General features: G+C 39.8%; 1 protein-coding gene across 6 annotated transcripts in view; it reads left to right on the forward strand.

Moving 5' to 3' along the window:
- Positions 1-2959: 2959 nt before the first annotated feature.
- LOC143481628 (uncharacterized) overlaps positions 2960-17597 on the forward strand; it is an 84580-nt gene continuing 69942 nt past the window's right edge. For 4 of the 6 annotated variants that reach the window (XM_076979706.1, XM_076979707.1, XM_076979710.1 and 1 more), the window contains exons 1-2: positions 2960-3076; positions 16452-16538. In XM_076979706.1, the coding sequence (XP_076835821.1) occupies positions 16453-16538 (86 nt within the window). In that variant the 5' untranslated portion in view covers positions 2960-3076; position 16452. Of the gene's footprint in view, positions 3077-16451; positions 16547-17597 lie in introns of all 6 variants that reach the window. The other 2 variants (XM_076979708.1, XM_076979709.1) reach the window with 2 other exon arrangements.

Raw genomic sequence — 17597 nt, forward strand, 5'->3', positions numbered from 1 at the left:
GTTGTGGTGGAATGAGGAAGTTCAGGAAAGTTTGAGAGTTGGCTAAAAAGAATTGGGATTTTCAGCAAGATGAAGAAAGTAGACAGAGGTACAAGGAGATGTGTCGTAAGGCAATGAGAGCAGTGGCAGAAGCTAAAAAGAAGGCATATAGCAAGCTGTCTGAGAAGTTGGACACTAAGGAAGGGGAAAAGGATCTGTACAGATTGGCCAGACAGAGAAACCGTGATGGGCAGGATGTGCAGCAGGTTAGGATGATAAAGGATAAAGATGAAAATGTGTTGTCTGGTGAGGAGAGCGTCTTGGGAAGGTGAAAGGGGTATTTTGAGGAACTGATGAATCAAAAGAATGAAAGGGAAAAAAGGTTAGAAGAGGTAGAGGTTGTGAATCAGGAAGTGCTTCAGGTGAGCAAGGAGGACGTAAGGGGTGCAATTCGGAGAATGAAGTGTGGTAAGGCAGTTGGACCAGATGTTATTCCAGTGGAGACATGGAAATGTTTGGGAGAGACGGCAGTGGAGTTTTTGACTGAGTTATTTAACAGAATCTTGGAAGGTCAAAAGATGCCTGAGGAGTGGAGATGAAGCATAATGGTGCCGATTTTCAAGAATAAGGGTGATGTTCAGAGCTGTAGTAATTACAGGGGAATAAAGTTGATCAGTCTCAGCCTGAAAATCTGGGAAAGAGTAGTGGAAGCTAGACTTAGAGGAGAGGTAGAGATCTGTGAGCAGCAGTATGGTTTCATGCCAGCTAAGTGCACCACAGATGCTATGTTTGCTTTGAGAGTGTTAATGGAGAAGTAGGAAGGATAGAATGAGTTACAATGTGTGTTTGTTGACTTAGAGAAAGGTTATGATAGAGTACCGAGACAGGAGCTGTGGTATTGTATGAGGAAGTCAGGAGTAGCAGAAAAGTATGTGAGGGTGGTGCAGGATATGTATGAGAACAGTGTGACAGCAGTGAGATGTGCGGTAGGAATAACAGATGGGTTTAAAGTGGGGGTAGGACTACATCAGGGATCAGCCCTGAGTCCCTTCCTGTTCGCAATTGTCATGGACAGACTGACAGACGAGGTTAGGCAGGAGTTCCCTTGGACTATGATGTTTGCTGATGACATTGTGATCTGTAGTGAGAGTAGGGAGCAGGTGGAGGTGAGCTTGGAAAGATGGAGATATGCTTTGGAGAGCAGGGAAATGAAAGTGAGCAGGAGTAAAACAGAGTACATGTGTGTGAATGAGAGGGCAGACGGTGGACAGGTCCAGTTACAAGGAGTTGATTTGGTGAAGGTTGACGAGTTTACCTACTTGGGGTCGAGGGTACAGAGTAATGGAGGAAGTGAAAGAGAGGTAAAGAAGAGAGTGCAGGCAGGGTGGTGTGGATGGCATAAAGTGGACATGTACAGAGGAGGGAGCAGAGGTATATTGGTAGGAGGGTGTTGAGGATGGAACTTCCAGGCAAGAGGAGGAGAGGTAGACCTAAGAGGAGGTTTATGGATGGGTGGTAGAGGATATGAGAGTGGCTGGTGTGTCAGTGGAGGACACTCAGGACAGGGCCAGATGGAGGAGTTTGATCCGCTGTGGCGACCCCTAAATGGGAATTGCGGAAAGAAGAAGATTGATGCTGATAAACTATATATAGATTACCATTTCCCTCAGTAACTTTAATACTATGTGCATCACATTTACATTGAGAATACAAGGGGAACCAAATGTCCCAGTCTCTGGTAAAACCTGTTCCCCCATGTGTTCTCAGTGTTAAAGGAGGTACAGGATGAATAAATGTTACTGAATGAATTGATTATAGACAGATATAAATAATCAGCATAATTTCTGTATTTTATATCAGCTCCAGCTTTATTCTTCAAGGGGAAACCAAATGTCCCAGTCTCTGGTTGAATATGTTCCCCCATGTGTTCTCAGTGTAAAGGTGGTACAGATAGTTGTAAAGTCACTGAATGAAGTGATTATACACAGATACAGATAATCAGCACTATTATTGTACTTTATATAATCTCCAGCAGTTATTCTACATGGGGAACCATTTTTCACAGGGCTCCGGTAAAATCCGTTCCCCCTGTGTTCTTAGTGTAAAAGCACTGTGCAGTGAATAAAACTTGTTATTTACAAGGATAAGAGTCAAATACACCCCCACTCTAATTTTTGTGCCTTACATGTACACTTTCTGTCATTTAAGGGGGGGGGAACCATTTTTCACAGGGCTCCGGTAAAATCCGTTCCCCGTGTTCTTAGTGTAAAGGCACTGTGCAGTGGATAAAACTTGTTATTTACAAGGATAAGAGTCAAATATAACCCCACCTTAATTGTTGTGCCTTACATGTACACTTTCTGTCATTTAAGAGGGGGGAACCATTTTTCACAGGGCTCCGGTTAAATCCGTTCCCCCTGTTCTTAGTGTAAAAGCACTGTGCATTGGATAAAACTTGCTCTGTAAAGCAAAAACAATATACCACATGCTCAAGTGATTTAAATATTGCGTGAAGCCAAATGGGATAACATTTGTCGTGTAATACATTTTTATTTGTATTTAGAAATAAAATTTGTATTTAGACAAAAGTCCTTTTAGGCTGTAGAACACACAGCAAACAACAAATAAGTCTGTTAAAAAACAACCTTTAAAGTGTGAACAATACACGTCTCTTTAATAATTTAAATAGTTTAAAAAACGCATTAAATCTTGCTAGCATGCAAGTGAACTAAAAAATGCAAGAGGCTGAAAAAGTAGCGTAAACAATTAAACATCGGAGTAATTTTTGTACATTTAATCCTCTGCTAAAACACCTGAGCTTTACAGCACAGTTAGTCACAAGCACACAAAGTTAACTTTAGCTAGAGAAACAAAACCAACCCGAATAATAACGTGTACACATCGAGTAAATGCGATAACCCAGCAGCAGACTAATGCGTGATTTTGTTGATTTCGCGCATGCGCCGTTTGGGGGGAACAGGGGGAACTGAATTGACCGTAACACCTGTTTAGAGTTTAGAGTTTGTTAAACACGCTTCTTGGAATACTCCCGGAGAAAGTAAAGGTACAACTCCGCGGTTGTGAGGACTGAAACACGGTGAGTAACTTAAAAACAACCCAACATATTAATAACTTAGATAGCTCGATGTGAAAGGGTAAATCATGGGAGATTATAGTAAAAATTGAGTTACGGCGTAATGTTTAGAAATGCTGATGAATTCAATCATCATGTACAAATTTTACAAAAGGAATGCTTTTCATTATATTTTAATATTTTTTTCTACATTCACAAAATCAGTATGGGAAACAATATCCTCTTAAATGTATGCTCCTATGCTGGTTTGTTTAATCTATCTCTTTTAAACAAAGTGCGCAGCAAACACGCATCGTGAATACACCCTTTTTGAATAAGGAACCAACTTCAGCCGCCGAATAAGGAGCTGCGAATAAGTAACCAAACGAATCTCAAACTGCGAATAAGTAACCAACTTCAGCGTCGTCAGAGTTTTCGGTTCCAAAACGGCTGATCAGAGTTAAAGTAATCTGGGTCGCTCAACTCTGATTAGGTTGACCCAGACAGAAGCGCGTTCACGCGTAACTATAAAAGGTGTTAATGGAACGCAGATAAATAGGATTTATCATGGACTTAAATGCGAAAATCAGCCGAGCATCGTATTTCACACCACTGTAGCTTGAAGTATTAATGACTGCGTATGCAGAATATTTAGATATTATTAAGCGTAAATGGAAAAAAGTAGTCAGCATGTCAAAAAATTGCCAACAGAATTAATGCATATATGAATATTTTTATATTTAGTGCGATTATTTATATAATATTCTCCACATTTATAATACTGTATTGAGTTTTTAAAATTATTTTTAACTGAACACACTAATCCCAGTGGTGTGAATGAATATAGTACAAAGTGGTATGGCTGTACATAACAATATCTTATTCTTAATATATATTCTTAAATATATTTAAATATATATTTAAGAATAAGATATTGTTAAAAAATATATTTAAATATATTTATTTACAGGAAAAATGAAATAATGAAACATAACAGTGAATTTGACTGTAATGTATATTAAAAGGCTTCGGAGGGTGGTGTGCATGATTTAATGTGAAAAGCAGTGATTGCAGATGGAGTCTCTGACAACTCTACCATCTCTGTTGTCACCCACATGCATGTAAGGTTCCTCGTCTGTGAGCATGTACGAGATGGTAGGCTGTCGCTCTCCGTGGATGGTTGCAATGTTGTGCAATACCAAACATGCCATTATTATGTGGCACGCCCTCTCAGGCGTAACTCTGAGCCCCTTCAGGCACTGCAACCTGGCCTCGAGGATTCCTACCCTGATAGCAACATTATTCTGGCCCAGATCTGGCCCACTTGCCACATGGATGGACGGCATTTGGGCGGACCACTCCCGGTCGCAAGATTTGGGCCACATATACACCAGATTAGAGCCACATATCTGCAAGTTGTGGGCCATATCTGGAACAGATCTGCACCAGACTCATTTTAGACAATAAAACTATTCTGGCCCAGATCAGGCCCATTTACATCTGGCTCACTTGCCGTGTGAATTGACACACTTGGGCAGACCACTCCCGGTTCCAAGGAGGGACACTACAGTGACAGATCCATGTCCTACTGACACACAAATTCACTTAAAACTAGACAACCACTAGCCTTCATATTTCCTCATTATGACCAGTCTACACATTTCTAAAAGTACAATAAATGAACCTAAAAACATTTTTTTAATCATACCTGTAGTTATGCACAGAGGTGAAATTGCACCATATAGCCTGTCATCTGAAAGCACAAAATTAGTGCAAATAAATTTTATTTATCTAACATTCAAAACAACCTCCTCCTCCTTCCATTTCACTGTCCAGTACAAAAACATTGGATTGATTCACACAACAGTATTTGACATAACATTCAAAACTACTTGTCCTGCTTGTTCTGTTCATTACATTTAATATCATATCATAGCACATTACGTGTATTTTTTTTTAGTATGTGGATTTACAAAAACTAGTTACAACAAACTACTTTTCTTCTTTTACATGAAAACCTCCAAGCAGAACCACAAAGTTACAAATTTGGTGTGAATCACACACACTGCCGTAACTTCCTCCCTCCTTCTTTGTCCATTGCTAAATGTAGCAATATTTTAATGTAGAACTCAATTTCTTGATTTGTGGCCAGTCTGGTGAGCTGATTTCTTCTAACCGCTCCTTTGTGGAAAACAAAGAGCAAAACAAAAAAGGAGATTGCTTAGTGAAGCAAGTGTTAAAGAAGCTTATCAATATTTCTAATCAAATTGGAAACATGATACTCAAAAATGCACTACTGAGCTCAAAATTTATATTTAAATCCACCTATTTAAATTAGCTGTTGCCTTTTTATCCTTTATAAAACGAAAAATGCTAACCATGCAAAATTTACCTATTCACACTCATGCTGAAGTTACACACTTCCTTTATTACAGCTGACACAAACATTTTGCTTTAAAGCATTAAGTAAATTTCAAGGAATCAGAGTTTATGGTTATCAAACAAATCAGTAGTATAATACAGCACCTACCAGGAATCACATCTTTTAGGAACAAGAGATGTGGAACAATGCCATTTTCCCGCCAGTTCAACTTCTTGGCTAGAGAGTTAGCCACAGTTGGCTTCTTCTCCACACATCTGGAAATATCCTGAAAAGAGATGAAGACTCTTTAAGTGGTTAAAAGAGAGCTTTATTACCAAAGTGTAAAAGCATGAGAGTCTATTCTAGAACAGACGGGGGGGTGTAAAATGGACACAAATTAAGTATTATATCGCGATTGATCGATTGCCAGAGCGCCAGAGCGAACTAGTAACTCATTGAATCATAGATGTGGATCAGAGGTAAATAAACTACATTTTTTTCGGCGTGAGAAATCGGAAGTGTGGCATGAGAGCATGTGAAGACAGTCAAATGCGTGTGTCTCACGCTCAATGTGTGAGAGTTGGCAACCCTGTAGACATATTTCGTCTCACATGTGCACTCCTCCTAATATGGATCTTTCCTGTTTTTAGCAGAACACAGAAAGAGCTGATGGTCAGCAGAGGGATGACAGACATAACATAGTACTTTCTGTCTCTACACATCCTCCTGACGCCGGTTACACACAAACAAGGACATGATTACAAATGAATCACTGAACCAAATCACTGATCAACTAGAGCTGGGCGATTAATCGATATTATCTATTAATTCGAATTTACAGTTAAGGACGATGTGTTTTTAAGAAAATCGATTTTCTGAGATTTAATTTTCACCACCGACGCTGCACTGTGGGCTCCCGTAGTTCAGTGAGTTTAGCACCTCCCACCCATCCACCCTCAAAACACACACACACAAACATGACGGCGGAACTTGTGTCCAAGAAAAGAGCAACTAGCTCCGTGATCTGGAGTTGGTTCGGTTTTGCGGCGTCAGATGTAGACCAAACAAGTCCTCGCTGTAAGGTGTTTGAAACCGATAGAGGGAGAGAGCGAAGAGTGCTATTCAGTTGCGCTGTCAATAAAGTTTCCCTCCGCGGGATATTTTGGATTAAGCAGTTTCTGCCTCGGTCACCGAACCCGCTTCAATGGATTATACTTTCGCGAGTGACCGTAGCGCGCGGCTCCGGGCACCTCGCGAGTGTGTAAAATGGAGACAAATTAAGTATTATATCGCGATCCATTATTAGTGTTGACTTGTAACTCCTGCGGTAGCCCAACTCAAAAGTAGACCAAAAAACCGCACCCCGCGACCCCATAATTTTTACCCGCGGCTGGATTTTCCAAACAAGCCCAATTTGGCGTGAAAAAGCGAACCTGGCAACTATTGTAGTATAAAGTATAAACTGTGGTAGTATAAAGAAACAGTGGAAGGAACATTTACCTGACGAATTTTAATGTTACATTGTGTTTCAGGTTTGAAAAGTGCTGGAATTTAGGCTAAAGTGAGGGGAGCCCTGTTCTTAATCAGAATGTAGACAGCGTGACTGTCAGTACAACATGCAAGAATTGTTCAATTGTATTTGTTTTCCATTTTATTAAAGGGCACCAAATTATTTATATCTATTTATTTTTTGAGGGTGTGTTTTATTTATTTATTTTAAGTTTGAGGTTGCATTGTGTCAATGCTTAAAGTATGTTGGAGAAAACCTTCTAAAAGTTACTGAATGTTCTCACTTGTTTACAATTTGTTTCTGCTTGCACTTTAACCTCAAAGGGGAAATTTAAGTGAAAAATAAATTAAAACTTTTTTTTACCATTCCTTTATCATCTGTAGTTTTTTAGTAGAGGAAAATAAATCTATTAAAATCGAAAATCGGATTAAAAAAAAATTAATCGAAGATTTTTTTGGAGGGCCATATCGCCCAGCTCTATGATCAACCTTGTTCACAGTTTTTCTGCTAATGTACTAAATCATAATGTTCTTATGTGATCTTAAATTACATTAGTAAATTTCCCTGACAGTAGATAGTTAGATAAACCATCAAGTTGTTCACTTACCAGTTTGGGCCTCACAGATTCTGCTTGTTGCGTCTCTGCTCTGCTGAACACAGTAGCCTAGTGTAGGGCTGCCACAAATGATTATTTTCATAGTCGAATAATCACAGATTAATTTTTATGATTAGTCGACTAATCGGATTGTGCGTTAATTAAATATAAAACATACAGCTTATCACACTAGAATGCAACTGCAATTATATAACCATCATTAGATTTCAGCTATATGCTAACTAAAAATAAAAACAATTAAGATCATAGTTCATTAAACCTTTAATGAAATATGCAACTTGTTGCAACAAACAAAGCAAAAATAAATACACTACCGTTCAAAAGTTTGGGGTCACCTAGACAATTTTGTGTTTTCCCTGAAATCTCATACTTTTATTTATCAAATGAGTTGCAAAATGAACAGAAATGTAGTCCAGACATTGACAAGGTAGAAATCATGTTTTTTTTTTTTTATTTGAAATAATTTTCTACTTTAAACTTTGCTTTCGTCAAAGAATGCTCCCTTAGCAGCAATTACAGCATTGCAGACCTTTGGCATTCTAGCTGTTAATTTGCTGAGGTAATCTGGAGAAATTTCACCCCATGCTTCCAGAAGCCGCTCCCACAAGTTTGATTGGGTTGATGGGCACTTTTTTCATACCATACGGTCAAGCTGCTCTCACAACAGCTCAATGGGGTTGAGATCTGGTGACTGCGCTGGCCACTCCATTACCGATAAAACACCAGCTGCCTGCTTCTTCTCTAAATAGTTTGTGCATAATTTGGAGGTGTGCTTTGGGTCATTGTCCTGTTGCAGGATGAAATTGGCTCCAATCAAGCGCTGTCTACAGGGTATGGCATGGTGTTGCAAAATGGAGTGATAGCCTTCCTTATTCAAAATCCCTTTTACCTTGTTCAAATCTCCCACTTCACCAGCACCAAAGCAACCCCAGACCATCACATTACCTCCACCATGTTTGACAGATGGTGTCAGGCACTCTTCCAGCATCTTTTCAGTTGTTCTGCGTCTCACAAATGTTCGTCTGTGTGATCCAAACACCTCAAACTTTGATTCATCTGTCCATAACACTTTTTTCCAATGTCTGTGTTCTTTTGCCCATATTAATCTTTTTCTTTTATTAGCCAGATATGGCTTTTTCTTTGCCACTCTGCCCTGAAGGCCAGCATCCCAGAGTCGCCTCATCACTGTAGACGTTGACACTGGCGTTTTGCGGGTACTATTTAATGAAGCTGCCAGTTGAGGACCAGTGAGGTGTCGATTTCTCAAACTGGAGACTCTAATGTACTTGTCTTCTTGCTCAGTTGTGCAGCGGGGCCTTCCACTTCTCCTTCTACTCTGGTTAGAGCCTGTCTGTGCTCTCCTCCGAAGGGAGTAGTACACACCATTGTAGGAAATCTTCAGTTTCTTGGCAGTGTCTCGGATGGAATAGACTTCATTTCTCAGAACAAGAATAGACTGTCGAGTTTCAATTGAAAGTTGTTTTTTTCTGGCCATTTTGTGAGTTTAATCGAACCAACAATTGTAATGCTCCAGATTCTCAACTAGCTCAAAGGAAGGTCAGTTTTATAGCTTCTCTAATCAGCAAAACTGTTTTCAGCTGTGCTAACCTACTTGCACAAGGGTTTTCAAGGGTTTTCTAAATATCCAATAGCCTCCTTACAGAGTTAGCAAACACAATGTACTATTAGAACACTGGAGTGATGGTTGTTGGAAATGGGTCTCCATACATCTATGTAGATATTGCATTAAAAACCAGATGTTTACAGCTAGAATAGTCATTTACCACATTAATAATGTATAGAGTGTATTTTTGATGCATTTAATGTTGGCTAAATTGAAAAATAAACTGCTTTTCTTTCAAAAATAAGAACATTTGTGACCCCAAACTTTTGAACGGTAGTGTACATTAATAAAGAAATATATATATATTTTAGGTTTTGCTTTCTTTCATTTGTCTCTGGCAGCAAACTTAGCTACATTTAAACCCAATTAGGTAGGTACCTGAAACTAAGATATTATTCACAAAAATAAAGTTTTGGTCTCACTGACGTTACAGAAAACACATGAGTGCGTGCTAAGGCTAATGAAACAAATCGGCATCACTAAAGTTAACTTTTACAGCTACCACGGTAAGTAAGTACCAAGTTAACGCTCTGTTTAAAGTAACTTTAGCAGCTAACTAGCGATTTAGATTACAGAGATGATGGTCCCTCTTCATCATTGTCACAATCAGCCACAATATGCTTCAGGTGCTCGTACATTGCGGTTGTGCTGCCGTGGAAGCTCTGCCTTGCAGATATTGCACGCGTTTCGGAAACTGGCTACGGAAAATGATCCCACACTTTTGAGTTCTGTTGCCGGAAAGCCGGGTAGCCATGATACCAGTCTGTATAACGTCCTGGGATGTCGTCCACCGTCTACCCCGGTTTCCACTACTGCGCATGTGCGTCAAGGACAGAAAGGCAGACGCAGCAGTGGAAACTGCCGCAGCAGTTTGGAGAGAAAAAAAAAACGACGCATCAAGCATTAAATTAGTCATCGACTATTTTAATAGTCAACATAATCGTGACTAGTCGACTAATCATGGCAGCCCTAGCCTAGTGTACAATCGACTTGACGTTTACGATGTCACCTTATGCTGCACATGCGTATTCTGTTCAATGGCTGTGACCCCAATATCACTGCACGTTATTTTAATAGAGCTGCATGACAAGCTGAAAACATTCTAAATAATCTTTTATGCAGAATTATTTAGGGAGTCCTGAGGTAGGGCAGGCAGGGATACCCTCTGTCTCCATGTAGGAGGCCCTCATAGTGTCCTACAATCGCACTGGGGTTTGAAATGATTTACACTGCATGTGAACAACTAGCAAAACTACCGCAGGCCTACCCTGTGAAAAATAGGAAATCTGTGCTATGTGTTTTCACAAATGTGAGAAATGTTTTATAAGTCCAAATGCATTGCTCCTAATTGACCATAGTCCTGAAATTGGGGGTACTAGATCATTTTATATAATAGTGAGATCCATGTATTCTGGTCCACCGATGCAAAATGTAGGAAATCTGAGCTACAATGTGTTTTCACAAATGTGAGAAAAGTTTTACAATCTAGATGCACGTGAAATGCATTGCTCCTTATGTTTGCCTGATCATAGGCCTGAAATGGTGGATCTAGATGTTATTTAATAGTGAGCCACATCCGTTCAACTTCGTCAATGCAAAATGTAGGACATCTGAGCTTTGATGCGTTTTCACAAATGTGTCACAAGTCCAGATGCACATGAAATGCATTGCTCCTCAGACTTAATACCCGTTTGTTAATAAGTTCACATGTTCAGTTGCACATGTTTAAAAGTTATACCCCATTACTTTTACAGGGTTGCCAATTCTCATGCATTGAGCGTGAGACACACGCATTTGACCGTTTTCACACACTCACGCCACACTTCCGATATCCCCCCCCCCCCCCCAACCCCGTCAACAATTTGCACTCGCCACCTCCTCCAGGTTCAAATCTCACTCCAAGTGATCTTCAAAAGTTGGCAACTTGGCCCACTTTACTGCAGTTGTTGTCCGGTTGTTACTCTTTCGGAGAATGTCGAGAAAACATAAAGAGAAAAGGAGGTGGTTTAAAATGAGCATGTATAAAATGTCCAACGTATTCGTGACTGTTTATTTCACCAAATGTTTCACCAATTATCCAAGTGAGGTGGTTTTTAAGACAAGTTTGTTTGGGTAATTTTTATGATTAGAATAATAAACCTTGCTGCAGATGTTAATACATTGGCTACGCTTGCTAACTAGCTACCTCCTGTATTTAAACTGAAATTTTGAATTTATGAAATAGTATGTTTCATGAGCAAGACTTTGTGCTACTTCCTGTATGTGTTTATATGCTACAAGTGTAGTGCTTTGTTTTTTGTTTGTTTACATTTAAGTATTTTTGTACTAAATGTGTCATCACAGTGACACTATGGGTTATAATAATAATGTTTGCATTTAGTTGAGACTTTTTCTAGGCATGGGCTCCATAATGAGTTTCTGTCGGCAAGGGCACACACAGGAAGAGAGGTGAGAGAAAAGTATGACTCTGTAAAAGTTATTGTTCTAATGTTCAGTAGCACTAAATAACCACAATCACACATTCAGGAGGTTTAATGATGACTGATCTGATGTTGTCCTTGTACAGGGGAGTCCAGCTCTGCTCCTGCTGGCCTGGAATCTAGCACAGTTATGTGATTTCCCTCCTCAAACACACCTGATTGAACTCATCAGTTCATTACCAGGTTTAATAAGTGTGTTTGAGCAGGTAAACCACCAGACAGTGTTGGACTCTGGTCCTCCAGGACTGGAATTGGGACACCAGCACCCTCGAGCACAACCCTCAACCTCAATGGTGCAGTTCATGTTACTGGCTAATGTTAGTCACTGTGGGCAAAATCATCTGCTACATAGAAATGGAGAATGTCAGAATGATCAAACAATATTATTAAACAAATTGACTGGCTGTGTATTAATCAGAGTATACGTGTTATCTGAATCAGACTTAACTCACCCTGAATCAGACTAAGACTTATTGGAACTCTAACCTTTGTGTTCATGAAGAGCAACTTGTCAATTAACTCATTAGTCTTTGAAGAAGAAATGTATTAAGCTTTGGTAAAGATGGTGTAGGAATGTGAGTGTTGTACTGAGTTCAGGTAATGATGGTGTAGAAATGTGAGTGTTGTACTGAGTTCAGGTAATGAAGATGTAGGAATGTGAGTGTTGTACTGAGTTCAGGTAATGATGGTGTAGAAATGTGAGTGTTGTACTGAGTTCAGGTAATGAAGATGTAGGAATGTGAGTGTTGTACTGAGTTCAGGTAATGATGTAGGAACAGTGGCATGCACAGACATTTTGGGGGGCAAGTGCTCGGGGGGGCGGGGGGTGGGGGGAATGGGGTTTAACGAACTCCTAACCTAACCCTGAACTCCGAGTTGACTTACCTCACCACGTCATACTCAGAGTTTTCAGTTCCACAGCAGCTGATCAGAGTTAGGTTACTCAACTCTGAGTAGGTTGACCCAGACAGAAGCGCGGTCACGCGTAACTATAAAAAGGCATTCTTAATGGAACGCAGAAAATAAGATTTATCATGGATTTAAATGCGAAAATCGATGCCGAGCATCGTATTTCACACCACTGTAGCTTGAAGTATTAATGACTGCGTATGCAGAATATTTAGCATATTTGTAAATATTTAAGCATAAATGTAATACAGCGGTAGCTGCTAGAGAAAGGCAGTCAGCATGTCAAAAAATTGCCAACAGAGGTAATGCGTGAGTGAAAATGATATTTTTAGATTTAGCAGAAATTCCCAATTATTTTATTATATTCTCCACATTTATAATACTGTATTGAGGTTTTAATTTTTTTTATTGAACACTTACTAATTCCAGGTCTAATCCGAGTGGTGTAAAAAGCATATGGCATCAGATAAAAATGAAGTTTAAAAATGTAGTACAAAATGGTATGGCTGTACATAATTGGTGCATGATTTAATGTGAAAAGCAGTGATTGCAGATGGAGTCTCTGACAACTCCACCATCTCTGTTGTCACCCACATGCATAAGGTTCCTCGTCTGTGGGCATGTCTGAGTTGGTAGGCTGTCGCTCTCGCTGGATGGTTACAATGTTGTACAATTCACAACTACCAGGAATAGGTCATAGAAGGCATTACCACTTGCAGTGCACATCGCTGTAGCCACCCAGGGTGCATAATGATAGTGACAGACAGTGTCTGGTTAGAATTATCTGTGTGGACAGGCAACTATGGCAAAAATGACATCCATATTCAAAGCAGCCCTGATGTCAGTTACACACAAACATGGACATGATTACAAATGAATCACTGAACCGAATCACTGATCAACCTTATTCACAGTTTTTCTGCTAATGTACTAAATCATAATGTTCTTATGTGATCTTACATGGCATTAGCAAATTTCCCTGACAGTAGATAGTTAGATAAACCATCAAGTTGTTCAATTACCAGTTTGGGCCTCACAGGTTCTCCTCGTTGCGTCTCTGCTCTGCTGAACACAGTACTGTACAATCGACTTGATGTTTAAGATGTCGTCTTATGCTGCACATGCACATTCTGTTCAACGGCTGTGATCCCAATATCACTGCACGTTATTTTAATAGAGCTGCATGACACGCTGAAAACATTCTAAATAATGTTTTATGCAGAATTATTTACTTCTTCTACAGTATTGTCTTGCTTTACCATCTTGTGTGTTTTTGTCTACCTGTAATCTTGCAGCAGCAGAGTGCAGTGAAGTTATCTCAATTGATTGCATTATAAACAACACTGTGTGGAAGGTCCAGTCACTGGTTTAAACAATATTCCTGGCTACAGTTGCACAATATCAACATATGATCCAAAGAACACTATGCAGCTCACATAGAATGTTATTGAAAGTGAGAGATGGACATCCAAAATATCAAAAAAAAAAAAAAAAGTCACTGCACTTAACTTGGAGTTCAGTTAAATCATGCAAGAAGATGACTCTACTAATGGAGACCACCAAGACACCCAACTTATGGGAGAATTCAGCTGCCATATCTATACCAGAAGGGGACCACATCTGTTTGGGAACTTGTGGGCCAAATGTGTGTTTTCAATATGAGGGCCACCTCTGGCTCACATGCAGTTTGCCAGTCCCGACAGTGGGCCACCAATGCCATATCTCAGCCAGGAGTGGCCCACATCCGTATGCTATCTAGGTATAGGCAGACCCTCCAGAATTTCGCGATGTTGCGATTTGCAACTTCAACGCAAATTCAAGCAAACCCCGCGAATTCAGGGCGGTGTTGCAACTTCAGCCAATCACCGCAAATTTGACCAATCACTGATATCGTCTTGATGTTACATCGACAAACTCCCGCCTTCCGTGTATACGTTCAAGAGGAGCAGACTGAAAGCAGGATGAGCAAGGCAAACGTTTCACACTTGCCGACGAAAATAACGGCAAAAGATCGATGCTTGAAGTGTTAAAACCATAGGTCAATCCAAATAAATAAATAAATAAATGGACAATAAATACATGGGTAATAAATAGGTAAACAGATAATTAAAATGGACTACTAAATAGAGGAAACCATACAACATTTACTCCTTATTGCAATGTAATCACAAAAAAAGCAAAAACACACCGCAACTTGCATCGCAAATTTTTTTGAAAAACACCTGCAACATCAAACATTTTAGCCCGCAACAATCACAAAAAAGGCCCGCAAAATCCTGGTAGAACTGTATAGGGTCATTTTAATTCGGGACTGTGGTCCAGGTGCAGGATCTGAGAGGTATTTCAGAATGCAGGTTAAGTGACAAAACTGGGTAAGTAAACTCAGAGTAAACAAAAACTCAGGGTTTTCCATTCTAGAAACCGAGCTTAGAGAGAACATGAGTCAGTTACTATAGCAACTTATGCTCTGAAGCTAACCTGCAGGTTAACTTAAACCTAAACCCGAGTTACAAACACGTCATCATGACTTTCTTTGAGGATCCTGTGGATATTGAAGCTCAGTTTAATCGCAGAGCCCTTCATCGGGAACGCCTTATAAAACCCCGAATAGACATAGGCCTACTATCATTTTCAGATGATTTTTTAATGAACGTTTTCATTTTTCAGCACAATTCATTACATTAGTAACATTATTAAGCGTCACATTTCAAATATTACACATCGCAGATCAGCCCTCAATTCTATGATGGCCTCCTTCATGGAGATAGAAGGTATCCCTGCCTGAGGGTATCATGACTCCCTATTCAGATCTTGCACCTGGACCACAGTCCCACTACAATCAGGCCCACAGCAAAACCAGGGCAAGAATTGAAATGACCCAAGGAATCCTCGAGGCCAGGTTCCAGTGCCTGAAGGTATTATCTTGTGAGTTATTGGAGATATTGTGAATTCGTTGGAGTTTGGACTCTGAGGCAAAATAGAGGGTGCTAGGTGGATGGGATATTCTATTTACAAAGCTGTGTAGGCATTTAACATTCTTCAATTCACAACTACCAGGAATAGGTCATAGAAGGCATTACCACTTACAGTGCACATCACTGTAGCCACCCAGGGTGCATAATGATAGTGACAGACAGTGTCTGGTTAGAATTATCTGTGTGGACAGGCAACTATGGCAAAAATGACATCCATATTCAAAGCAGGAGTATCCTGCAGGTTTAGGTTTATGCAGCTCTCTTTTGCTTCCATGGGATATGGGCACAGAAGACTTTCCAGAGTGTCTCTGTGGACACCATTTGGCAACACGGTGGCTTGGTGGTTAGCACGTTTTGCCTCTCAGCACTGGGGTCTTGGGTTCAAGTCCCTATCTGAGTGGAGTTTCCATGTTCTCCCTGTGTTTGCGTGCGTTTCCTCCGGGATCTCCGGTTTCCTCCCACAGTCCAAAAACATGGAGGTTAGGTAAATTGGCAGTCAACAAAAAAATTCTCCCTGAGTGTGTGTCTGTGTCTCTATGTTCAATAAAAAGTAGTGTCTGTGTGCGTGTGTGTGCTTGTATGCCCAGTGGTGGATGGTGCTCTGCCACTAGAGTCTGTCCTCTCTCCCCTTCCTGCACCCCATTCAGTTCCCCAGGGGGCTGTGGCTTCCAGTAGAGAGTACGCTGTGCGCAATTGGCTGCCGCTTCTCGCCGGTGTGTGTGTGTGATTGATTGTCTGTGACTTGTACCTGTGTTAAATTGTAAAGCGCCTTGGGAATCTGGAAAGGCGATATATAAATCGAACATTCATTCATTCATTCATTCACCATGACCCCTCACCCAACACCTCACAAAAAATGTTGAGTAAAGTGTGAAGCAGCTTCAATTCTGAGAGCCTCATTTTATTTCTCCCTTTCTCTACAGGATGGAGAACTGCAGTATTTCAGATGATGATGAATACTATGAAGAACCGTGTGGAAGTGTATCAGAGGAAGTGTACGAAAAACTGAAGTGCTGAAGTATTATTTATGTTATATACAGATAAAAATGGTCTGCAAGCAAGTTAAATTTAATTAGTGGTCGGCCATTAACGGCCCACCACTAATATATATATATATATATATATATATATATATATATATATATATATATATATATATATTAAATATTAACGGTGATCATTTTTATATCGCCCGATAAGAGTATCAAATTAACGAACGCCGTTAACGCTGTTGTCTTATCGGGTGATATAAAAATGATCGCCGTAAATCTATTCCTAAAGTTGGGTTGGGAACTGGGTCAAAATGGGTAAGCAAACTATGATGACTTTCAACTTGATAGTTTAGCTCCGCTGTATTCCTAACCAAATTGCACAGTAGGGGCGAGAACGAGTTTTCAAACCTGTGAATTACAAATCGTACGTGTGTTTACATGGATGCAGCCACGAAGTCGCCAGGTTTGCTTCGTGGAAAATTCATTTTTAGGAACGTAAAGTGTTACCGGAGCGGAGCACGGAGCGGTCGTTTTCTGCATGGTCCTAGCGCTAGATTTGTCACTATTTAAATATTTATTTTTAACGTTAAAACTGCAGAGGACCAAATATCATGTTTAGCTGAATAAACATGTTATCAACCCCTTTTATTGTACAGTATGTAGGCTTACAAATTCATGTTTAACTGAATAAACCGTTGAACACGAGTAGCCTACATTTTATTAAGCATCAAAGTAGAACAGCTTTCTTAAGCAGTCATTGATGCATTTTGGAAACAGGAGATGAGCCCCTGGTCTAATGCACCCTCTGTATTAAGAAACCCTATCTCAAAGACTGACTTTTAGTCATTAATTGGGTAGCACGCATATGAGTCATTTTAATATAGATTAATCTAGATTAATTTCAAGATTTCAGTGAGATTAATCTAGATTAAAAAAATAATCTATGCTCACCCCTAATAAATATAAATATATATATATATATATATGTTCCAGGATGCAGAAGTTTAAATTTCTGCCCACATTTAATTTTTCACCTTCAATATTTTTTTACTCAGTAACATGAGGGGGTTCAAATGT

This window comes from Brachyhypopomus gauderio, chromosome 18, assembly GCF_052324685.1.
Source record: "Brachyhypopomus gauderio isolate BG-103 chromosome 18, BGAUD_0.2, whole genome shotgun sequence".
In the NCBI taxonomy this organism is placed as follows: Eukaryota; Metazoa; Chordata; class Actinopteri; order Gymnotiformes; family Hypopomidae; genus Brachyhypopomus; species Brachyhypopomus gauderio.